Genomic DNA, 24,044 nt, shown 5'->3' with positions numbered 1-24,044 from the left:
CATTTCTAAAATGTTAAATAACGATAGTAACAAAATGTCATTACTGGCATCTAGTATTATTATTCATTACAAGCTCCCAGCAATCACATCTCCTCCACTTCCTGGTTAGTTTCCAAGTGTCCTGCAGCCAGCAAATTCCAGTGCAGGAACTGAAGCCGCATGGTGATTGGCTAGCTGCAAGAAACCTTCAAACTAACCAGGAAGTGGAGATGTTATTGTCAGGAGCAGGTAATCTATAATAAAGCCCCTGCCCACTCTCACACTGAACCCCCTCTTCACCTATGCCTAACCCTAAGACCCCACCTGGTGACTATACCCCTGCTGCCAAACCTTAACCCCTTAAAGTGGAACTTCAGCGTAAACAAACATTCTGTCATTAAGTTACATTAGTTATGTTAATAAAAATAGGTACTGTATATACTCGACTATAAGTCGAGAAATTTAGGTCTGATCTACTTTTGTAAAGTAGGGGGGTCGACTTATACTCGCAACAGACCTACATTTCTGACTTGAAGCAGAGTATAAAGCATCTCCTCTGCTCTACATTTGCTGCATTCTGCCCCCCTTGTGCTGCTAGCCAGCCAGATTGTGTCCCCCTGCTTCAGTTAAGATGCCTGGTCGCCATAATCCGCCTCCCCCTGCAAGCTGCATAATGGATTAACCTCCGCTCTGATAACACATGATCTCATACAGCCAGCGGAGCAGGAGCAGCTAAAATCCTCAGTTGAATCTGGAGCTCCATTTAATCTTTTTACTGCTTTAATCACTGAAGTGTCAGCACTGCTGATAACAGTGACACCTTTATTGTGCAGTGCTGGGGAGAGCAGCATTATCTATCAGCATTGAAGCAGTTTGCATTAGGGCTGGTTCAGACGGACGTTTCGGCGGTGTTACGTTCGGGGCGTTGCGGCAGCTGCACGGTCAGGTTTTCAGTAACCTTCGCGTCGCGGTCGCGTTTTTAATCCCCCTAGGGGGACATTAGCCGTCGCGGTTGGCCGCCCCCTGGAAGCTACATGTAGCTTCCAGGGGCAGCACGAACGCTACCGAAAATCGGGACCCGAACGCCGCGTTCGTGTAAAAGCACGCAAAAGCTCGGTGTAAACGCTTCCATTCACCTGAATGGAAGTGTTTAGCGCAACGTTCCAAAGGCTTGCGGTAAACGCACCGCAAGTGTCCGTCTGAACCAGCCCTTAGGTCTCCCGGTCCTGCTTCCTAGTGACATGAGGAAGTGGGGGAGGGGATCAGAGTAGCAAGACATGCTGGATGGGAGCTGAAGCCAGCGTGTTTCAGTGATTTGTGGAGGATATCAGCATTGAGAGGAAGTTTAGATGCATCCAGACTGGGTAATTCTCTAACATGTTTATTTGAGTCATAGGATTGGGCTCATCTTCCCTGTCAGCACTCAGCTCCTGTGTGCATTGTTGCTTATCATTGTTTTTATAACTGAGGCAAGATACTTGAAGTGATTAACCCCTTGTGATCTGCAAGCATGTTTCCAACACTGTGCTGCTTTTAATGTTCTGTATTAACATATCAGCAGCGCAGTGTGAGGAAGATGCATGGAGATCATGCATGGTTGCTCCTGGTATCAGTATCATACATGCCCACTGTTATTATTATTTAGTATTTATATAGCAGTGACATCTTCTGCATTGCTGAACAGAGTATATTGTCTTGTCACTAACTGTCCCTCAGAGGGGCTCACAATCTAATCCCTACCTTAGCCATATGTCTATGTATCATGTAGTGTATGTATCAAAGTTTTGGGCCAAGTTAGGGGGAAGCCAGTTAACTTATCTGTATGTTTTGGGATGTGAGAGGAAACCATAGTGCCCGGACGAAGCCCACACAGACACTGGCAGAGCATACATTGTTACGTTGCATACAGATGTTGACCTGGCTGGGATTCGAACCGGGAACCCAGCACTGCAAGGCGAGAGTGCGAACTACCTTGCCAGCATGCTGCCCTTAAAGGAATACTATCGATCCACATATTTTTTTCAATTGACACAGGAATTGTTTAGGAAGTGCTGCTAAGTACTGGTGTATACATTTTAGTAGCAACTTCTTTGTTTACTGTTATCAAAATAAATTCAAACTTTACTGACGCCAAAACTGACGGCTGACTGAGCCATGAGGAGAGGGGAAATTCCCCTCACACTTGATCAGTGAACTCTATGTGTAACTCTGCATGTGACAGAGAAGAGAGCTCCCAACAGCTGCAGCTCCTGTGTCCTGTGTTTCTGACTGACGTGTCTGAAGAGAGCAGAGGAAATGTAACTAATTGTCACAGCTTTTCATACGGCTTTTGCTTTCAGAGTTTGATATGTTTAATATTTGCTTTCTGTAGTCTGATATGCAACTCTGGCTGTGCATTGAAGCAGACACCCCTTCTGCAATTGATTTGTCCCAATGTAGCTAAATCCTACCCTCAATAAATTCCAGCTTTTGCCTCTGATATTTAACATGAAAAGTAGGAAAATGTTTACACAGCTACTTAGACATTATTTGCACACTGTCATTTTAGAACACTTTTGTATCGATAGTATTCCTTTAACCTTGTTTATGATTTCTTCCAAAGACAGAAGGTTTGGACTTGACTACAACTTTGCTGGATAGACTTATATTCGAAACTAAATGCCATTAAAAAAATGCGATTAAAAAATGCCAGCTTAAGAGGGTCAAATATTGGGGTCGACTTATACATGAGGTCGACTTGTATTCGAGTATATATGGTGGGTAATATAATCTCTTACCCACCCTGTTTTAAAATAACAGGCAAATGTTTGTGATTTCATGGGGGTAGCCATCTTTTTGGTTGAAAGTAGGTGACAGGGAGCATGAGACACAGTTTCAACTGTCCTGTGTCCTGATCACCCCTCCCACCTGCGCGCGCTAGGCTTCAAATCTCAAATTCAAAATGTAAAAAACTAATTTGCGCAAAAACAGCAGAACGAGAACAACAACATCAGAAATCCCATCATGCTTTTTAGTCTGGAGGTTCACTTTTCACTTCACAGTAGGAGTGTGCGCTGTTGGTCATCCACAAACTTTCATAGCATTTGAGTGATGTTTTCCTGACTGATTTGTTTATAAGCACTGCACCCGGACATGGTAGCTGCTGTATCTTCAACAATAAATTCTGTCTACTAGCTACACTTTACCCCCTATCCACATGTAATGCTACTATTCTTCACCTTTAGCACCCCAATCCTGTCAGAGTGCCTGCTTGTTCACTCTTTACCAATAAGTAGTAGTGGTGGATACACTGTTTACTATCTGGTGTGAGAAGAGGAGGAGCAACATAAGTGCAGGAGTGACTGTTTTCAGCAGTCCCTGTAGGAGCAGGATCAGCAGGAATGTGGAGCAGATCACCTAACCACCTGCTGGCCAGGCATGACAACATGTGCAGCAACATGTCTGAGACCAGGCCCTGCATGACTAGAACTGGAGCAGGTAGAAAAGCAGCTGGCACTGCAGCGTTCTTCCCCTTCTATACTCTTGCTAATATAGTAATTTGATTGTATAAGCAATGGGGTTACACTAATCCAGGTCATTTGCCCCCCCCTCAGCCCCTCCAGATGTACATGATGCCAATGCATCTTTTTAAATGAGTCCATTCCCACCTAGTCCCCACCTCTGCCACTTTTGACTAACATGGTGCATCGTATATGGTATCACTTTTCCTCACAATTTTGCATTTATATACTTTTATCGATTTTTTTTATTTATATATGCACAATTTGCACTTTTCTATGTGCACCATGCATAATTGTGCAATTACTGTAGCCACTTACTGTGGTGTTTACTGTTCCAGTCCCTGCCTTAATATAAATGTACACTATAAATATATATATATATATATATATATATATATATATATAATATATATATATATATACATGTATATATATATATATATATATATATATATATATGTACTGTATATATATGTACTGTATATATATGTACTGTATATATATATATATATATATATATATATATATATATATATATATATATATATATATATATATATATATATATATATTTCGCTCACCAGTGATATTTTATTCAGCCACTAGATGGCACCTATCCCCCACTGTCATCCAATACATGCAATAGCATTTGCAGCCATCTAATAAGTTTGGTCTGCAAAGGATGCCATAAGTGGGAGGTGAGGCAACAACCAGGAAGTTTGGTGGAACACATATGTGTTCCACTGTGCTATTTACTGCTCTTAAAGGAAATGGGCAGATTTTTACGGCGTGGATGCGCCGAATACCGTCCCTAGAGCTTATTTAAACCTGGATTATTGGGAGCTTGCTCTCCAGCCTCAGTAGAATCGAGATATAGCACGAAACGGCCATCAGGCGAGCAGTGCCCAGCACCCACTGCTACCACCACACCTCTGAGCACCGGTATGTCCATGCATGCTGCACTACTGTTTTGTATTTGCCCATTTGGACTGTGCCTCAGTTTTTGAAGAATAAATGTACTTTGCAGTGCCGATCATTCCTCCTCCTTCCTTCATGACTACAACTGTTATCACTAGTCTTTACACGGTTAGGAAACCTACAATCTCAGCAGACAACATAAAGAGGAAAGGCTAAGAGAATATACAAGCAGTAATAATAACAGCAGTAAGAATTTACCGCAAGATTTGATGCAAGTGGTTGAACCAAACTGATGACAGGTTGTACAGTTTCAAGGGCTTTCTGAAAAAGAGACACAACATTACTGGTTACTTCCAGGACAGGACAGATAGCCATACATTTACATTACATATCACGGAATAGGCCACATCTGACCACAATATAATGTGTATAAGGGTCCTTGATTCTCCCCAAAGTGTCAGTGAAAGATCATCCAGACTAGCCAACCTTATTCTTCTTTAGCTCACCCCACCAGCTCTGAGCCACTTTATCTCTCTTCATAGCAACAGAGCACATCACTAGCCTGGAGGCTAGCGATGTGCCTGTACAGAACTCAGCCCCAAAATGTTGCCTGACTGACTGAGTCCTTATCACTTGTAGGTCCCACTAATTGTAACTGTATCCACTCCTTAAAGGGAACCTAAACTGAGAAGGATATGGATTTGTCCTTTCAAAATAATACCAGTTGCCTGACTCTCCTGCTGATCTTGTGTCTTTAATGCTTTCAGCCACAGCCCCTGAACAAGCATGCAGATCAGGTGCTCTGACTGAAATCAGACCGGATTAGTTGCATGCTTGTTTCAGGTGTGTGATTCAGCCACTACTGCAACTAAAGACATCAGCAGAAGAGTCAGGCAACTGGTATTGTTTAAAAGGAAACATCCGTATCCCTCCTAGTTTAGGTTCCCTTTAAGGCACAGTTCTAAATATCTAAATATATTACCTGGCAGCCTGGTAAGTGCAGTGTCTAGGAGCTAAGCCTCGTATACACAGTAACATGACAACATACATAAGTGACTATTTAGGGATGTCTCAGCCATGAAGCTAGTATGTCTACAAGTGTCCCTGTAGTCATTTGAAGCTATGGCATAATGGTATGATGAGTTATTTTTAAATCAATAAAATACCTTTAAATTCCCCACCATGCAAGAAATGATTTAAAATAAGTTTGACATTACTTTACTTTTTACCTACTTTTTAGTACTTTTTGAATTGCTTAGTGTTGAAACTCAGGAGAAAAGTTAATTGAATAAGAGCTAGTATCTTTACAGGACAGCGACCGTTAAGAGCATTGTTCCTCTCCTCACCTCAGCTGCCAGAAGCTCCATTGTACACTGCGCTGTCATCCCTCCTCCCATCTCTGTCAACTGACTGTAAACATTGGCCCCTATTCAATTCAATTTTTCTCCTACGTTTTCTCCTAGGAGATAATTTTTCACCTTCTATTTAAAGGGAAGATCCGCGCTGCCCAAAAAAACCAAACTACACTTACCTGGGGCTTCTTCCAGCTCCTGGCAGTCGATCGGTGCCCTCGCCGCAGCTCTTCTCACTCCCGGTGTCCAGCGGTGAAGAAGCCGCCTCGCCAGGTCGGCTTCCGGGTTGGCTTCCTGTGTGCTGCACGGCGCGGGTCACGTGGGGTACGTGACGTCATCGGGTCTCTACTAGTTCTGCGCCTGCACAGTAGAGACCTGATGACGTCCCTAAACCACGTGACCCCCCGCCGTGGAGCGCTCAGAAGCCGACCTGGAAGCCGACATGGCGAGGTCGGCTTCTTCACCGCTGGACACCGGGAGTGAGAAGAGCTGCGGCGAGGGCACCGATCGACTGCCAGGAGCTGGAAGAAACCCCAGGTAAGTGCAGTTTGGTTTTTTTGGGCAGCGCGGATCTTCCCTTTAAATAGAAGATGAAAAATGATCTCCTAGGGGAAAACGTTAATTGCATATAAGCCCATGTGCACAGATCTTTTGTTCATAAGAGATAAGACCTTCTTCAGATGCAATATTTTGTGTAGTCAATAAGAGACAAGACTAAGAACATGAGACAGGACAGAGATGTAAGAAGCAGGGATACTTAGAACAACCAAAAGGCAATGCAACAGGAAAGAAGGCCAAAAAAATAAATATCAAATGCAAGAACAATGAGGAGACAGGATGAGACAGGAAATGCAAGGCTGGGACTAATCAAAGAACTCCAGGACACGATCGGAGTGGATGAACACTAAACAGCCAAACTCAAAGCAAGACTGGGGACAGGATTACAAACTGTGACAAATCACCAGAAATATACCAGATAGAGGTGTAGTAATGCTAGGATCTCGGCTGGGATGGAACTGAATGGCCTCCTTGCCTGAGTATAATCTAGCGTAGTACATGCCTTAAAGAGACTCTGTAACACATTTTTCAGCCTTAGTTCTTCTATCCTATAAGTTCCTATGCCTGTTCTAATGTGCTCTGGCTTACTGCAGCCTTTCCTAATTGCACTGTCTCTGTAATAAATCTTATCTCCTTTCCTCTGTCGTGTCTTCTTAAAACCCACCTCGGGTTCTCTTTAAGGTAATATACACATTTGTGCAGCTTGAAAATGTACTTGCCAATAGCAACAGCTGCAGTATTTGAGGAGTCCATTTTCAAGCTCCAAATATTGCCTAAAATTAACAGAAACTTTTAATCAACTAATAATTATTTGTATCATATTTACCATCCCAATTTTTAAGTACAGATGGGTCTTTATTTTGACATTGCAAATACGCTTTATGGTGCACTTAAAGCACAATCCACTCAAATTGTACTGGAAAGTGAAATTCTTCCAGCACACAGGTTTTTTTTTATTTATTTTATTTCAGTTAAATTCCACTTTAAACACTTGTTTAGTAGTTAACATATATTACCAGATTCTTAGGTAGTACATCCAGGCAGCCTGATTTATCCTAAAACAAAAGAAGAACATTTTTGAATTACTAGAACTCAATTTTCAAACACTTTTTTAGTTGCCTCATAAAAAATAAATTAATCCCGGCTAATGGAACCTCTATGTAATATGAATCCTCTTCCGGTGCATTTGATGAATCAAAGTCTAATATGCAGCCACACATCTTACTATTTCTATATTACTATCTTGTAATTCCTAATGACTTACCGTATTTTCTCGGACCATAAGACGCACTTTTTCTGCCCACAAAAGAGGGAGAAAATGTTGGTTTCCTCTTATGGTCCCAATGTGGCTTTTTTCCCTCCTGAATGTTTGTACCCGTCGGACCTGCTCTTATAGCAGCCCTTCTCCTTATGCACAGCATGCTTGCAGGGATGTTTGTCATGATCTGTGGCTTTGCTAGTACTGTGGGTGCTTTTCTCAATTGTATCACAGCGGGCGCTTTTCCTAAGCAGTAGCAAGGCCGCAGATCCTGACAAAACATCCCTGTAAGCATGTTGTGCAGAAGGAGAAAAGCCGATATGAGAGCAGGTCCGACGGGCGCAGACAACTGCAGCACAACTGACCCCCTTAAATACTCTTTCTTATAATTGGATTCACCTGTGTATGTAGGTCAGGGGTCACTGAGCTTACCAAGCCAATTTGAGTTCCAATAATTTGTTCTAAAGGTTTTAGAATCAATAAAATTGCCCAACTTTATGCACCTGCCTAATTTTAGTTAAACAAATATTGCGCACTTACTGTAAATCCAATAAACGTCATTTCACTTCTCAAATATCACTATATATATATATATATATATATATATATATATATATATATATATATATATATATATATATATATATCCTATATGATATATTTAACTGACATTTTTTATCATAACAACCAACGATTTATACAGGAAAATCATGACAATTAACAAGGTTGCCCAAACTTTTGCATCCCACTATATATTGCCTGTGAGAACTGCTGTCCTGCCTCACAACAGTGACCATAATAACTTGGGGGGAAAGCTCCAAAAGACTGCCCTGCACCATGGACACACCAGGTTTAGTATACATTTTTCCCCTGGTTTTTGCCCTATAAATTTGGATGCGCCTTATGGTCTGGGGCGTCTTATGGTCTGAAAAATACAGAATATGAGATGTCTTAAGGGAGACCTGAAGAGAGAATGGTATGGAGGCTGCCATATTTATTTCCTTTACAACCATACACATTGCCTGGCTGTCCTGCTGATCCTCTGCCTCTAATGCATTTAGACATAGACCCTGAACAAGCAGATGTTTCTGACTAAACAGTCAGATGTTTCTGACTAAAGTATGACTGAAGTCTGGCTGAAATAGCTGCATGCTTGTTTCAGGTGTGTGATTTAGACACTACTGATGCATGAAAAATCAGCAGGACTACCAGGCAACTGGCATTGTTTTATAAGAAATAAATATGGCAGCCTCCATATCCTTCTCAAGTATCCTTTAATAGTGTGTCTGACCACTTGTATATTTGGTTAATTGTAAATAAATAAACATTGATTTTAAATGATAATTTTAACCCCTTTACCAAGTGAACTACTTCACCACTAAGGGGGTTTTCCCCTTATGGACCAGATAATTTTTTACCTTTCAGCACCGCTCCCTTTTATTTGCCAATAACTTTATCACTATTTATCACACTAAAATGATCTATACCTTATTTTGTTTGCCACCAATTAGGCATTCTTTAGGCAGTACATTTTGCTAAGAATCAGTTTTATTGTGTATACATTTTAAAGGGAATATTAGGAAAACAAAAAAAATCAGTATTTAAATATTCTATTTTTAAAATAATATGTTACTGTAATTAAAATCCACAAATTTTATTTACCCATTTTTCCTAGTTATTACAATATTTAAATGATGTCCCTTGTACAATGTATGACAACAGTATTTTATTTGGTTTTGGTTTTCTCATTGTACTCTACAGATAATTAAAAGCCCTGATTTATAAAAATAACAATAATATATCCGTATAGCATACATATATAAAAAGCTAAGTTCCTAACCTAACGTATAGTTGTTGTTTTTTTCCAGGTTTATTTTTTTTTCAGGGGGGGGGGGGGGAGGAGGGGGGGCAACTATGAATAAGTTAATGCGCTAGGAGTATGATTTTTTTTTAAATAAAAATACATATAATAAAAGTAATTTTTACCACTTGATGGTACCTTACTGCTTAGGAAGCTGAATCACAGCTTCCTAAGCTAAAATAAAACCAGAAGTTAGTGGGAATTTTTTAGACATTCATTGAATTAACATTGCATGCACACCACCCGTTTGCTGCAGAAGACGAGTATCTATGCCTCTGAGACAGGAGCAGTCTCTTCCCTCGGAGTGTAGATATACTAGGTATACTGGTTAAATTATTTTGTTAGCATTTAACCACTTGAAGACCACAGTCGTAAACCCCCCTAAAACTAGGCTATTTTTTCATAATATGCCACTGCAGCTTTAAGGCCAAGCTGCAGGGCCGCACAACACAGCACACTAGCGACCCCCCCCCCCCCCCTTTTCCCCCCACCAACAGAGCTCTCTGTTGGTGGGGTCTGATTGCCCCCCAAATGTGTGGGTTTTTTTTTATAAATATTTATTTGTTTGTTTTTTTAACATTGTTCAAAAAAATTTTTTATTTTTTTTCAAACCCCTCCCTCCCCCCAGCCGGCCAATCCTTGCGATCGGCTGTCATAAGCTTCTGCCTATGAGAGCCGTTCGCTCTCAAGTGCCCCAGGGGGACAGCCGTGTGACACAGATCGCAGCGCTGTACATGTAAATATACGGCGGTTACGCCGACTAACAGTCTCCCGAGCGGCTCGGAGACTGAAGGAGGGGTGGAGCTCCACCTCCAGAGCAGGAGATGCACACAATCTTCTGCAAACTGCAGCCCCAGGACTTGACGCCAAGTGGCGTTAGGCGGTCCTGGGGCTGCCTGGGGCTGCCACGCATGTTGGTAGTTAAGGCATTAGGGGTTTATAGCCAAAGGACTTAGCTTTTCCTCTCTCTTCACAGTCCAAGAGCAAATGTGGGTAGGGTGGATGTAGGCAACGAGGAATGAGCCAACATTTTATGCTGCATCTGCAACACTTTGTATAAAAGTACTGTTAAGGTCTACTGACATTTTGGGTTTTGGTGCAAGGTAAGAAAAGTAAGAAAGTTATAGAATATACTGTGGAACCTTGATTTGTGAGCATAATTTGTTCTGGAGCTTGTAATCCAAAGCACTCTTATTTAAAAACAAATTTCCCCATAAGAATTTATGGAAACCCAATGGTTAGTTCCACAACCCAAAAACAGTTATAGTAAAACAGTATAAAATAAAAATATAAACAAGACTTTCACTATAACTAACATAATCATTGCTATCTGTTGGCTTCCCCAAACTTTTTTTTGTGTAGCTTTAATAAGGGACTTACCCAATGACAGTTACTATTGAGGATTTTGTAGAAATGTGACTTTGCACAGTCTCTACACTCTACACAATTAAGTACAATCCTGCAGCCCCAAAGGGAAAAGAACTATTGGCTCAGATGTGATGACGTGACGCGTGTACACTTTTTTGCTTGTATATCAAGTCAAAATTTCACAAAAATGTTAGCAAAGCGTTCTTAAACCAAGTTACTCTCAATCCAAGATTTTACTGTATTTAATTTATTTTCCAGAATATTAATGGATTAACTAATATTTCAGAATGATTAAATACCGGACTTTTATAATAGTTTATTATTATTATTATTTAGTATTTATATAGCGCCGACATCTTTCGCAGCTCTGTACAGAGTATATAGTCTGGTCACTAACTGTCCCTCAAAGGAGCTCACAATCTAATCCCTACTATAGTCATATGTGTATGTATGCATCATGTCGTGTATGTATTGTAGTCTAAGGCTAATTTAGGGGGAAGCCAATTAACTTATCTGTATGTTTTTGGTATGTGGGAGGAAACCGGAGTGGCTGGAGAAAACCCACGCAGACACGGGGAGAACATACAAACTCTTTGCAGATAGTACCCTGGCTGGGATTCAAACCTGGGACCCAGCGCTGCAAGGCAAGAGCGCTAACCACTACGCCACCGTGCTGCCCCTTTGAGTGCTTTTTAGTCTTTGGATAGTAATGCAGAACTGAAGTAAAACGTGTCGTAAACTACGTTATGATGTCACGCTTACCAAAACACTGGTTAATGCGTTTAAGTCCAAGTTGTCCTTTTTAAGCTGTGAAAGAAGCAAAAACATTGCAATAAGGATCACAGTGTTCACGGATAATAACAATTCACTGCCCTTTCATTTAACATATATCCTTCTCGCTGCTGCTGCTGCCACTTGCCGGCACCCTCGGAAAGATGCAGAAAAGGAGGACAGAAGGGCTGGCAGTGGCACTCAATGTGGCAAAGTACAGTAGAATAACGTAGCCTCCACGTGCTCACAACAAGTAACAAGTTGTATAATTGTAAGTAGAGAAATCACGCTGAGCACTTGGGAGTTGACCTCACCCCTCACACACTTTGTTTTTGATGTACCAACTGAAATAAAATATGCAAGCAGCAACTCCTCGGAGCCCAGCGTAATATCTCTACTTACAATTACTGTCTGAAATATCCAGGCCGCTCTACTCTTCATGCATGCACTAAGCCGTGCGGCCAATAAGCAATCATAGCCACACCTACATAGTAGCACAGAGCCACTTGTGCATGAGCAGATCTGGCTTACTACACAGGCGCGGCAGTACTCACATAAGCCCAGTACAGCTGCGCTCGTGCACGAAGAGGACCGTGGCCCAGATCTTCAATCCAACAAGTTCTAGTCAGATTTCTCTTTGGGGTCTGTAAGCAGCAATGGAGGTCCAGAGAATGACATGGGAAGCCTCTATGGGATCCAGAGGCCTTCCTATTCTTAGGTAAGTATGTGTTTTTTGAACCGAGGATAGCCTTGGGTATAGTTTAAGGGCATATTACTAAGGACATAAACATCTTTTTTATGTTACCTTGCCTCATTATTTGGCACAGAGGTACTAATTATTTATCACTTTGTGAAATTCTTCTTGAATCTTACAGCAACCCGCTAACATCTCCCCAGCATACTGCTATCCAGAGTGTTGTTGGAAGATCATTTCAGGTGACAAATAGCTGAGGTCTGGACAATGCTAAACCCCTCCTTGTAAAGATATCCCAAGATATCCAGGGGCTTCCCAGCTGCACAGGAATGTATTAGGGATACCTGCAGCTACTCACCTGCTGGCTGAAGTATTATTATAGTCTCATTTGTGATGTGAAAGGTTTAAAAAGAATTTTGGGAGTAATGTCACAGCACATAATTCATACCTGACATAAGTCAAGTTTCAGGGCCGTTTGTACTGCCTTATCAGATACTGTCTGTAAGATAAAACAAAGATTAAATTCAGAAAAATTCATAGGAAATACATATTTAATCATCAATGGTGGCATCTGCTGTAAAAATGACTCCGGGTTGTATAATGTCACAATTATTCTGATTTTGCTAAATGGTTAAACCCAACTCCACAGTTTCAGGCAATACTATTTAAGTTTTGGATAGTGTGGGAAATCTGTTTTAGAACTTTACTACTGTCTTCTAAGCCCCATGGGCTACTACAGTGGTGGTAACTGCATATCCAAAACTAAAAATACTGATCATGTTACCTACTAATACTGATCTACTGTATGTATAATACATCATGCTGAGACCAACAAAAATTGCTCCTCCCCATGTGTTGCCACTGAGAGTCATGCCTACTGATTACACATGTTACACTCAACTGCATCTAAATAAACAAACACAGTTCAGTGCAGCTGATTTCTGCAGTATTTCTTTGTGGAATGAACAGTTTTCAGTTTGTTCTTTGCAAGAGCTCGGGTCCACTTTAAAGTGAACCCGAACAGAAAACAAACTATTGAGATAAACAACTAGGTCTGTCCTCCTAAAATGACTTTTTTTTAGATAGCTCAAGGGTTTATTTTATGTAAAAACATTTACAAAGCAGATTTAATGTTTTACCATTTCTGCTCAATTACAGTGTCTCAAGAGTCCCAGAGCAAAAATACATGAACTATTGACCTTTTTATCTTGCATCCTGTAATCAGAAGCTTAGTTATCTGCGTAGGAAAGTGTTTTATAGCTGTGATTTGTTATCAGTGAGCCGATTGAGTCCCAACGGGAGAAAAACTATCAGTTCCATAGCTGAATATTAAATCTTTACGCAGGGAAAAAAGGAAAGGAGCACAGCAGAAGTGTCTGTATGCTTGCCACTGTACATACACATGCAGACAGAGGCGCTGTACTTGGCTACACTACTGCTGGGTTACTCCTATCTGTATTATTTGCAGGCTAGAGACCTGCAAAATGTGTTGCATTTGTTCTGTAGTACGAATTAAATCTTGTTTAAACCATACATAGTGGTTGTGTTTGGTTTTGGGGAGGTAAGACCCCCAACTTTTATCTGTTTTTACTTATGTTCAGTTTTTACTCTGCTGGCGCCTCTGCTTCCATTGCAATTATTGTTATCCACCTGGTGGATAAGTTGCCTTCCGCTGCCTGCACATGGCAAGTTTATCATTGTTACAGAAAGCATCCAAAGACATACAACAAAAGTTGTTCAGGTGATACATAATGACTAACTGTACAAGATTTTTCTGCAAGCTTTCTAGACTTTAAAGTTTATTTTTCAGGCATGTTTCAGCCTGAAGAAGAAACTTAAAGAGAACCCGAGGTGGCATTGCATTACGTTAGTGGGGCATAGAGGCTGGTTGTGCACACTAACACCAGCCTCTGTTGCCCCATCGTGTGCCTCAAAGAACCCCCTGCTCGCTGCTATACTCCCCGCAGTGCCGGCGACACTCAGCGCATCGCCAGCACAATGTTTACCCTAGCGCTGTCTGTCAGCGCTGCTCCCCCGCCTCCTCCGAATCGCCGTTACCCGCCCTCGTCCCTTCCCTCCAATCAGCGGGAGGGAAGGGACACGGGCGGGTAGCGGCGATGCGGAGGAGGCGGGGGAGCGGCGCTGACAGACAGCGCTTAGGTAAACATTGTGCTGGCGACACGCTGCGTGTCGCCAGCACTGCGGGGGTATAGCGGCGAGCAGGGGGGTCTTTGAGGCACACGATGGGGCAACAGAGGCTGGTGTTAGTGTGCCCAACCAGCCTCTGTGCCCCACTAACGTAATGCAATGCCACCTCGGGTTCTCTTTAAGGTTCTGAAAGCATGCAGAGAAAATCTTGTAATTGAAAGGTAAAATAATGTGCTTGGAGGTTTACTTGAAACAGTTCTCTATTTATGCTTTTAACAAACAGAATTGAATTAATGTAAATTATCAGTTTAACTTTTTATATCATATTTTCGTTTTGATAGTTTGCAAAATATTGTTTTAACTTTTTATACGTTTTTTTCTTTTCCATTTTAATAACTTGTAAATTATCATTTTAATTTCTTATAGCATTTTTACATTTGTTTTGAGAGTTATAATTTTGTTAATTATCGTTTTTTTTGTATTAACCTTATTTTAAGCTGAGAAAGGGGGTTTTTAGGTTTAGGCATCAGGAAGAGGATTTTAGGGTTAGGCACCAGCTAGGGGGGAGGGGGAGTCTTAAGGTTAGGCACCACCAGGGGAGTCTTAGGGTTAGGCACCACCAGGGGAGTCTTAGGGTTAGGCACCAGCTAGGGGAGTCTTAGGGTTAGGCACCACCAGGGGAGTCTTAGGGTTAGGCACCAGCTAGGGGAGTCTTAGGATTAGGCACCACCAGGGGGTTCTAAGGGTTAGGGATAGGTAGAGGGAGGGTTCTGTGTGAGAGTAGGGTGAGGTGGTTTAGTTGTAGTCAAATATTGGTAATATTTACCAATGTTTTACTATAGTTATTACAACTGTACATATATTTTTAGTTTTCATTGTTATAGATGATATTTTCAGATTTTATTACATGAACAAAAGATACAAATATTGTAATATACAATATTATAACATTTTGGCTATAACACACGCCCTTTTTCAAGGAGCCCTTATTTGATGTACGCTTAATTATCAGTTTACCACAGAAAAGAAGAAGAACACAGTAATTTTGTCTACATAGGGCAGTATTAGGAACAGTGTTATATTAAAATCTAGTACATACGTTTGTTATTTTGCTCAAGCATGCTGGATTCAGCAGGGAATTGATCTGTAAGATATTGTGAAGTTACTAAGTAGTATTGTAATGTGTACAGTTCAGGATACATAAAATATTACTGCAATGCAAGTATGATTCTGCACAACATTGCCTGAAAACAATCAAGGAAATTAAAGTACATTGTACTAAAAATAAAAGTCTATAAAGTAAAATGAGAAAGATTTTAATTGAATTTCAAAATGAATTATTGTGATAACAATAGCTCACTGTTACCATCTAGTTCCTCCACCAAATCATATGTCTCCATTTAAACCATACCTGTTACAAATCTGAGAAGAAAAGTGATGAAAACGTAACCCACGTGTCACTTTTAGTGAGATCTGTGTGTCAACTATAAACAGCAACTTCAGGGATCTATGCGCTGAAATGTTGACTTTTCATGGATAAGGAGCTTGGTTCCACCTTTCCTATATCTCAGGCTTCCTTACTGCTCTTTTATATTTTTATATTATTTTTAAATAGTGTAAAAAGCGGTTAGAAACTTATGGGGATTTTCGCTGCTTTTTCTTTCGCCACTGGAGAATCTCCTTTCACTTCCTGTCTTTGGGACCACTATGGGAATTTGTGACATTAGAATGAAAACTGGTATTCCTGGGAACAGGAAATGGGAGTACACTACAATAACTAGATGGTGGATTTTAACTCTTCTCCTCTTTACAGATTTGTATTTATGTATTTATTTATGTATTGCTTTCTCTGGGTACAGGAGGTATTAGCAAAAACTAGCTCTTCACTGCCTTCACTCTCTGTTTTATGAAAGTTATTTCCGTGAGTGTGAGACAGACAATATTTTATATTTAAAATCACAGAACATTTTTTTTCAATATGTGAGGCCTTGTTTATACTACAAGAGATTTTCTAAGCCCTTTGTGATTTTAAAAGCTGTGTTCACACTGGAGTGATGTGATTTTGTAAAAATCCCCCATAGCATTGCATTACCAAGAGTTTTTCAAAATCACTAGCGCTTAAACAGCTCTTGTAGTGTGAACAAGTCCTAAGAGTCAAAGTCAGTCATTTATGTAAGAAGAAAGCGTGATTTATTCAGAGAAGTATTTTCTTACCAAATTACATGCATCGGTCACTATATTATCTGCAATCCCAAGTTGCTTCTAGAATATAAGAAAAATTTGTTATGTTTCTTTATTTTTTATTTTTTCTTATAACAGACTTTTTGAGTACTGTCAATTCCTATTAGCCTGACACAAACACACATGGGAGTTCTGTGCTAAACAGCTCTACTGGCAAATCAGGCAATGTTATGTTTTTATTTTGGACAGAGCAAAGGATATTTTAAACTTTTCAATGGTTCTTATTACAATTTCATAGCTACAGAAATATATATATAAAAAAAGTATATTTGCATTATTAAAAGCTATGAAGTACAGTGGAAGTGAGGGTATATGGAGGCTGCCATATTGATTTCCTTTTAAGCATTACCAGTTGCCTAGCTATCTTGCTGATCCTCTGACTCTAAAATAGTTTTCTATATATCATGAACAAGCATGCAGCAGATCAGGTGTTTCTGACATTATTGTCAGATCTGACAAGATTAGCTGGATGCTTGTTTCTGGTGTGATTCAGACACTACTGCAGCCAAATAGATCAGCAGGGCTGCCAGGCAACTGGTATTGTTTAAAGGAAATAACTATGGCAGTCTCCATATACTTCTCGTTTCAGGTTGCTTTTTAAGCCTAATCTTTTACTCTATGTTAGCTCTCTTCTATTTGACACTCTGGGCCATATCCTATTAAAGGTGATAAGTAGCTTGGAGATGCGAGCTAATTATCACCTTGCCATCACGTGAGGATTACTGGCTAATCCTATTGCCGCTTTCCTTAGTGCGATGGCTGATTACTAGAGAGCATTACTCAGCAAAAGCCTGAGCAATGCTCCCTTTTCCTAGACGAAGGGGAGTGAAGTTTTATGTTGTGGCGCTGTCCTTCAGCACCACGGCCTCGCTCCCCAGAGATGTGCGCAAACCCTCCGAACATCCGCCACCATCTTCCACCACTGCATCTGGGGTCTCCATTAATAAGGAGACCCCCAGAGCATTCAGTTGGGCTGCCGCATATTGGCGAAGCCCCCCACAGCTGCGTCGTCACCCATTACCACTTTACCTACCACCACTAAACACCCTCTGCCTCTCGCTGCAAGTCCCGATGCTGTAATTACAGTCTATCTGTAATAGTCTTTCATGAAAATCCATTTAATTGCCACAGTTTAGATTAACTTCCAAGAAACTTTACACATGCCATGCCTGGATGATTTTCCCCACTAGCTCCTAACAGGTACCCAAGAGGTTAAACACACACGGCCTAAGGTACTCAGGGGATGCCTGTTTTGTTCCGTTGTCACTCTGCTGCTGTGCTGCTGCCTAAGGGGTTTAAAAGCTTGTCCCACCAGTGAAGGCTGCGGGTCCTATCAGATTTGATCAGTCAGACTTGCAGGAGAATGGGCTGATTCTATTAGCTCCCTGCGTCTGTCAATCACAGCTGCACCTGCTTCTGCTAGTGAGTCACGCTCCCACAGTCTACTCTCCACATTCTTTTCACCACTTCAAAGCAGCTGGTATTGCTTTGTGGCTTTATCGCTCCTTGGGCTTGATTCACTAAACCGTGGTAACTCATATCACGGCCGTTTTAGCGTGCATTTGTACGTTTGCGCGCGATCGCGAATTATTGCGCGCAATCGCAAATGTTCACGCACAATCATGCATTTTCGCTTGAAAATGTTCACGTTTTCGTGCGAAAATTCTCAATTGCACGCGATAATTCACAATTGCGCGCAAATGCGTGTGAAAACGGCCATGATATGAGTTATAACAGTTTAGTAAATCAAGCCCCTTGTCTGCTTTATGAACTGACATTTACTAACATGTGTTGAGGTAATTACCGCACAAGTTGGTGATTTACCTCACTGCTCGGTAATTTTAGCTTTTCCTGCGGTAACAGGCTTTATGAATTGACATTTCCCTAACTGCTTGGTAAAGTCATCTGATTTCTGTATTGCCAAATGCGGTAATGCTTTATGAATTGACCCCATAATCGGCAGTGTGAGATGCAGAAGCTTCCTGTGTGGGTGTGCTGACCACCCTCTACCAGCTTAGCATAAAGCACATATTATCCCAGGCAGCTGAGGAGGGCATAATGTTCAATAAGTTTTTATAAGGAGCTATACTAAAAGGCATTGAAGAATAGCACCTGTTAGGCGCGGTTCACATTAGCGTTTTTTTGCGGATTGGAACCGAAACGTATACTGTACAAACAGAACGGATGTGAATGGATCCAATGTTAACCTATGGATCCATTCACATGCGTCCGTTGGTACGGATACGTTCCGTACGTTTCAGTCCATGAATCGAAACAATGCTGAAGACCCTAATTTTCCGGACCGTTCTGCCTAGCGGAACGGATCAGGACAAAAAATACTGCAGCATTGGGGCAATGGGAAACGGAACGTTTGTTAACACTAGTGAAGAAACGAACCGTTCCACGGGGGATGGGGGCATATGCCGACGCAAATCTAAGGACGGGAGGGTGAGGGGAGGGCGCAGCAGCTGGGCGGGTGGGTGGGGGAGGGTTTATACATACCTAATTTTCAGTAGTAGCCGGCTGTAGAGGCTTCCGTCTTCTTCCGCGTCATGTGACAACATGACGCTTCATGTGAACCGGGCCTTAATTTGGGTGACCCATTTGTGGCAATACAAATATCTTTTGAATGGCACTAACTGTATAATATGGATTGATAGGTACATTGTGGCTCTACAGCCACACTAATTAGCAGCTTTGCAGCTGCTGTAATTAGTGGCTTTACATTCACTCAGGTAGGGAAGGGGGGGTTAGTGTTAGGTATAGCGCATAACACCTTTGTCTTGCAGCGCTTGATCCCTGGTTGGAATCTGACCAGGGCACTCTCTGCACAGAATTTGTATGTTCTCCTCATGTTTGCGTGGGTTTCCTCTGGGTACTCTGGTTTCTTCCCACATCCAAAACACATACAGATGAGTTAATTGGCTTCCCACTAAAAATGGCGCTAGCCTACACTATGACAGACAGTTAAAGGACACCTGAGGTGAAAATAAACCTATGAAATAAACAATTGTTTCTATCATCCTCCTCCTCCTAAAAATGACTTTTTAAGATATTCCACATTTTATTTATAATTTAAATTTACTTTTTAAGTATTTACTGTTTTATTGTATTTGCTTAATGACACATTCATTAAAGTATGCCAGAGCCAAAATTGACAAACTATTGATCCTTTTTATCTCATTCCTGCTCTCAGAAGCCATTTTCTGCTAGGAAAGTGTTTTATAGTTGTAAGATCTTATCAGTGAAGGTCACACTGTAGTCTGACCCAGTCCTGACTCACTTACATACCTGATGCTTAACTCTTTCAGGGAGAGAAAGAAAAAAGGAACACAGCATAGTTATTTGTGTGCTATTTGTGTGCTAGGCACTGTACATACACATGTTTAGCTTATCATGTCACATGTCACCTCAGGTATCCTTTAAGTGACAAGACTATATACCCTGGACAGCACTGAATAAGATGTCTCTACTACATAAATACTACAGTAAACAATAATAAAATAATACTTATATAGGGAGAAGCTTAGTGTTGGGAGGAGATGAGGGCAGGTTAGTGTTATGCATACAGTAGATGGGGGGGGGGGGGGGGGGGGGCTTAGTGTGAAAATTAGGTTACAGTGGAAAATAGTAGAATATCTGTCTTATTACCGGTATTCTACTATAGGTGTAGTAGAATATACAGTAGGTAAAATGATTCTACTATTGGTATTTCCTTGTGCCTATTTTAGCAATATCAATCACAGTGCTACGCTAATGATTAACAATGTTATATAAGGAAACTACAGTCAGCTGATGTTCCCTATTTATTCTCTGGCACTGCATAGTATGTTGGCACTTTATAAATAAAATAGGCGAATAATAATAGACTAATAAGGTTATGTAGGGGAATTACAGTCCATTTATCCTAGGGCAACAGCTGTACAAAAACTTTCAACTTACAGTAGTTCTTCCAAGTCCTTCAATAATTTTTTGTGCACCTTCTCCACTCTTGTCTACTAGTGGTTTCTAGAATAAAAAAAAGTATACACATTATGATCAAACCATCATATTGACCATTATCTAAATGTGCTGAAAAACTTTGAAGACCTAAATTCCCCACTGCCGTCATTATGACGTCATGCCTTCCACTTGTCCCAATTGTGACAAAATATTCCTGATCTCTAGATTGCTCAGGAATGAGGTTAAAGTAGAATCCCGCCTAAAACTTTTGGTATATAGAAAGAAAGATGTGAAAGCTTTAAGCTGTTGTTTATTTCTATCAGGTCTTATATAAGAAATCCTTACAACAAAAGGTTTTCTCTGCTGTCTATTTAGTCATTGGAGAGCTTCTCCTGTACTTTCAGTCCTGTGGCATTACAGCAAGTGAGGGGGACCACAAACTGCAATACAATAATGAAAGTGATCAGGGGAGGACTGGCTGGGGGGAAGGGGGGACATTTCCCCCCAGGCTACCTCTCTTAACGATTTAGGGCTGGTGCAGGGCCTGCTGCATTTCAGTTTTTTGAAGGCAATGTGAAACACTAGGCTAACTGAGGGAAATAAAAGTGCAATTAGGCCCAGTGCACACTAAAAACCTCTAGCAGATCTGCCAAACGCTAGAGGTTTTTGAAACAGATTTCAGAGCAATTCTAGGCATGTTTAGAGACGTTTTCTAAACATGCCTAGCGTTTTTTGGAGCGTTTTTATGTAGCAGATTACAAATATTGTTACAGTAAAAGCTGTTACTAAACAGCTTCTGTAACAAAAATGCCTGGAAAACTGCTCTGATGTAGCGTTTTTCAGAGCTGTTTCCTATACTTTAACATTGAGGCAGAAACGCCTCAGAAATCTAAAAAATGCTGCAGCCCCCAAGTTTGCGTTTGTGGAAAAAACGACCCGCTCTGGTGTGCACCATCCCATTCACTTTCATTAGCCAAGCGGTTTTCCCCTGCAAGTGTTTTAAAAAACACTTCAGAACTGCTCTGGTGTGCACCAGCCCTTACAGAGCAATTAGAGGAGGGGTACGCTGGTAAGTGTACACAGCAAGATGCAGAGCAGAGACTTGCCTGGAGTGTCCGTAGAAAACAAATTACTGTGTGCTCTCTTACCATCAAAGCTCCCAACTGTCCCGCTTTTGAAGGGACAGTTCCTCTTTGGACACAAGTGTGTGTGGCCATACATCTGTAGACTTGGCGATCAGCCAACTGTTTTGATAATTACTATCGAATCCCAATTGATGATTTGACAGATTTCAGGCAGAAATTGGTCGAATTTGATATGATGGGAAATCTCAGGCTGAAGTGGCTGACCGGGTACACAGCTGTAATGGCGTGTGATAATCACCAATGACAGACATGGCGGAAAACCCTGGATATCTTCCCTCCAAATGTATTATGTGACCCCCGATGCCTGTGCATTTATACTTTACCTGTCACGCGGTCTTGCAAGTTTCCTTGCTATATTTCCGCATTGGCGTCCTAAATGACTACCGGCATATAGCAAGTAGGGCGCATGTATGAAGCCATTTGGGCTGGGCTGCCATGATAACCGTCCTCTAGGTTGTGTTTTCCCCCCAGGCCAAATGGTCCCAGACCTCCCCTGAAAGTGATTCTGCTACTGACCCCATTTGCATGTAAATGAAACACAGTTAACAGCATGATCAGCAAGTGCTGTGAAAACATTTTAGAGACTTGTGAAAAATGCTCTGAGATGAGGATATCTTGCATAATTGAAAGGAGTTTTGAATCAGGATCATACCATTTATTGGCTAACTTAGAGATGAGTAAACAGTGAGCTTTCGGCTGTGTTTTTCAGTTTTGGTCAGGAACCAGTCCGACGAAGGCTTTTTATAAGCCGAAAGCTCACTGTTTACGCTTCTCTAAGTTAGCCAATAAATGGTATCATCCTGATTCAAAACTCCTTGCTTTTACTGATGGCTAACACGGTACAACACTCTACTGCTTCTACTTAGCATAATTGAGGAACTGTTTTATGTTTTATATTATCTGGATGAAAGTTTGTAGCTCAACATTCCTTTTTCTGTTCTGGGACTTTATACACAGGATCTCCTGTCCAGAGACGAAATTTCTGTATATACCTCATTCCACCCCAACCGTTGTCATGACAACTACCCATGAATTATTTTTGTTTTGTATGTACTAGAATATAAATTGCAATTAAGGGATTCTGAGTTTTGGAATTTAATATATTATCATTTTTGGTCAGTTACACCATATCCCTTGTATAAATATCCATCTGCCTTTATATATGTAAAAACCCTTTCAAGGCTTGCACCAATTAGCCCTAATAGGGAAAAAAAATTCAGACCTGACTCCATATGGCAATCAGAAAAGATTCCTGGATCAACACCGCTGGGAATGACCTAGTAATTACAGCCTTGGGTGTGCTTTAAAGCAAGGATGGCTATATGATGAATAGTTTTTCTTTATCAATAAAAAAAACCCTAAAAAGTGCATTACCACAAAAAAAGAAAGAAAAAAGATGAATGTGATGCATAAGTGGTGTGACCAACTTTTTGGCTTTAAAGAGAACCAGTTTCCCTAGGGAGGTTCTTGTCTGACATGTCTGACGATTGTGTCTGGTCACACTGACAAGTTTCAGGTGGCATTACCCCACAGTGATGCCACCTTCCAACATGCATGGTGGGAATAATTAATAAAATAGGATGTACATACATAGGTAGATTTGGAGCAGCACAGCTCAGATAAAATACAAAATGCTGCATTAGGAAAGTGTATAGGTTCACATGTATGTGGCCTGGCAGTTACACTCTCACAGAAAATAATGGAAGTGGTTTCTAGTCATTGTTACAATTATTTCAGCATTTTACAAAGCAAGGCACAAATTCCCATTCAACCAGAATGCACTGCAGACAGCGTGGGCACAAGCTTGCTTTAGATGTTTGATGCTTAAAACCACAGAAACAATTTCTTAAAATGCTTGCAAAGCACTTGAACGATGAGCAAAATGCTATGCATGGTTTTCAGGTATTTAGGTCATCATAGTGAGTTTTGCCTGAAGGTCTTACAACCACAAAAAGTATTTCCAGGATCAAAATCTGATGTAACCATATTTACATTTCTCTATAGAAAGAGGTGACTGACATTATTGTTCATGCTGTCTCTTGTCTATACAACAACCTACAGGCATTTATGGTACATTTTAAATATATATATATACATATGAATATATCTGTATTATGTATCAGCAAACTTACTACTGTTAGACCAGCGAGCTTCTGAGTAATGCACTCAGTTTTAGTCTGTAAATTAATGAAAAATATTATATTAATACAGTCATTAGTTTATTAAAGTTCACTAAAATGTACTCTATTTTAATCCTTTCCAATCCATTTTCGCAATCACTCACATCCCCCCAGCACCTGCTGTTTTCT

General features: G+C 40.8%; 1 protein-coding gene across 1 annotated transcript in view; it reads right to left on the bottom strand.

Moving 5' to 3' along the window:
• LOC137522503 (uncharacterized) overlaps nucleotides 1-24,044 on the bottom strand; it is a 66,537-nt gene that overhangs the window by 24,017 nt on the left and 18,476 nt on the right. The window contains exons 5-12 of the mRNA XM_068242575.1: nucleotides 23,868-23,912; nucleotides 20,591-20,656; nucleotides 16,622-16,669; nucleotides 15,507-15,551; nucleotides 12,708-12,758; nucleotides 11,557-11,601; nucleotides 7,324-7,362; nucleotides 4,656-4,718 (exon numbers count right to left, since the gene is read on the bottom strand). Coding sequence (XP_068098676.1) covers nucleotides 4,656-4,718; nucleotides 7,324-7,362; nucleotides 11,557-11,601; nucleotides 12,708-12,758; nucleotides 15,507-15,551; nucleotides 16,622-16,669; nucleotides 20,591-20,656; nucleotides 23,868-23,912 — 402 coding nt within the window. The remainder of the gene's footprint in view (nucleotides 1-4,655; nucleotides 4,719-7,323; nucleotides 7,363-11,556; nucleotides 11,602-12,707; nucleotides 12,759-15,506; nucleotides 15,552-16,621; nucleotides 16,670-20,590; nucleotides 20,657-23,867; nucleotides 23,913-24,044) is intronic.

Source organism: Hyperolius riggenbachi, chromosome 6 (genome assembly GCF_040937935.1).
Source record: "Hyperolius riggenbachi isolate aHypRig1 chromosome 6, aHypRig1.pri, whole genome shotgun sequence".
NCBI classification, from domain to species: domain Eukaryota; kingdom Metazoa; phylum Chordata; class Amphibia; order Anura; family Hyperoliidae; genus Hyperolius; species Hyperolius riggenbachi.
The sequence above is the reverse complement of the archived record's forward strand: the minus strand, read 5'-3'. Positions and strand labels throughout refer to the sequence as shown.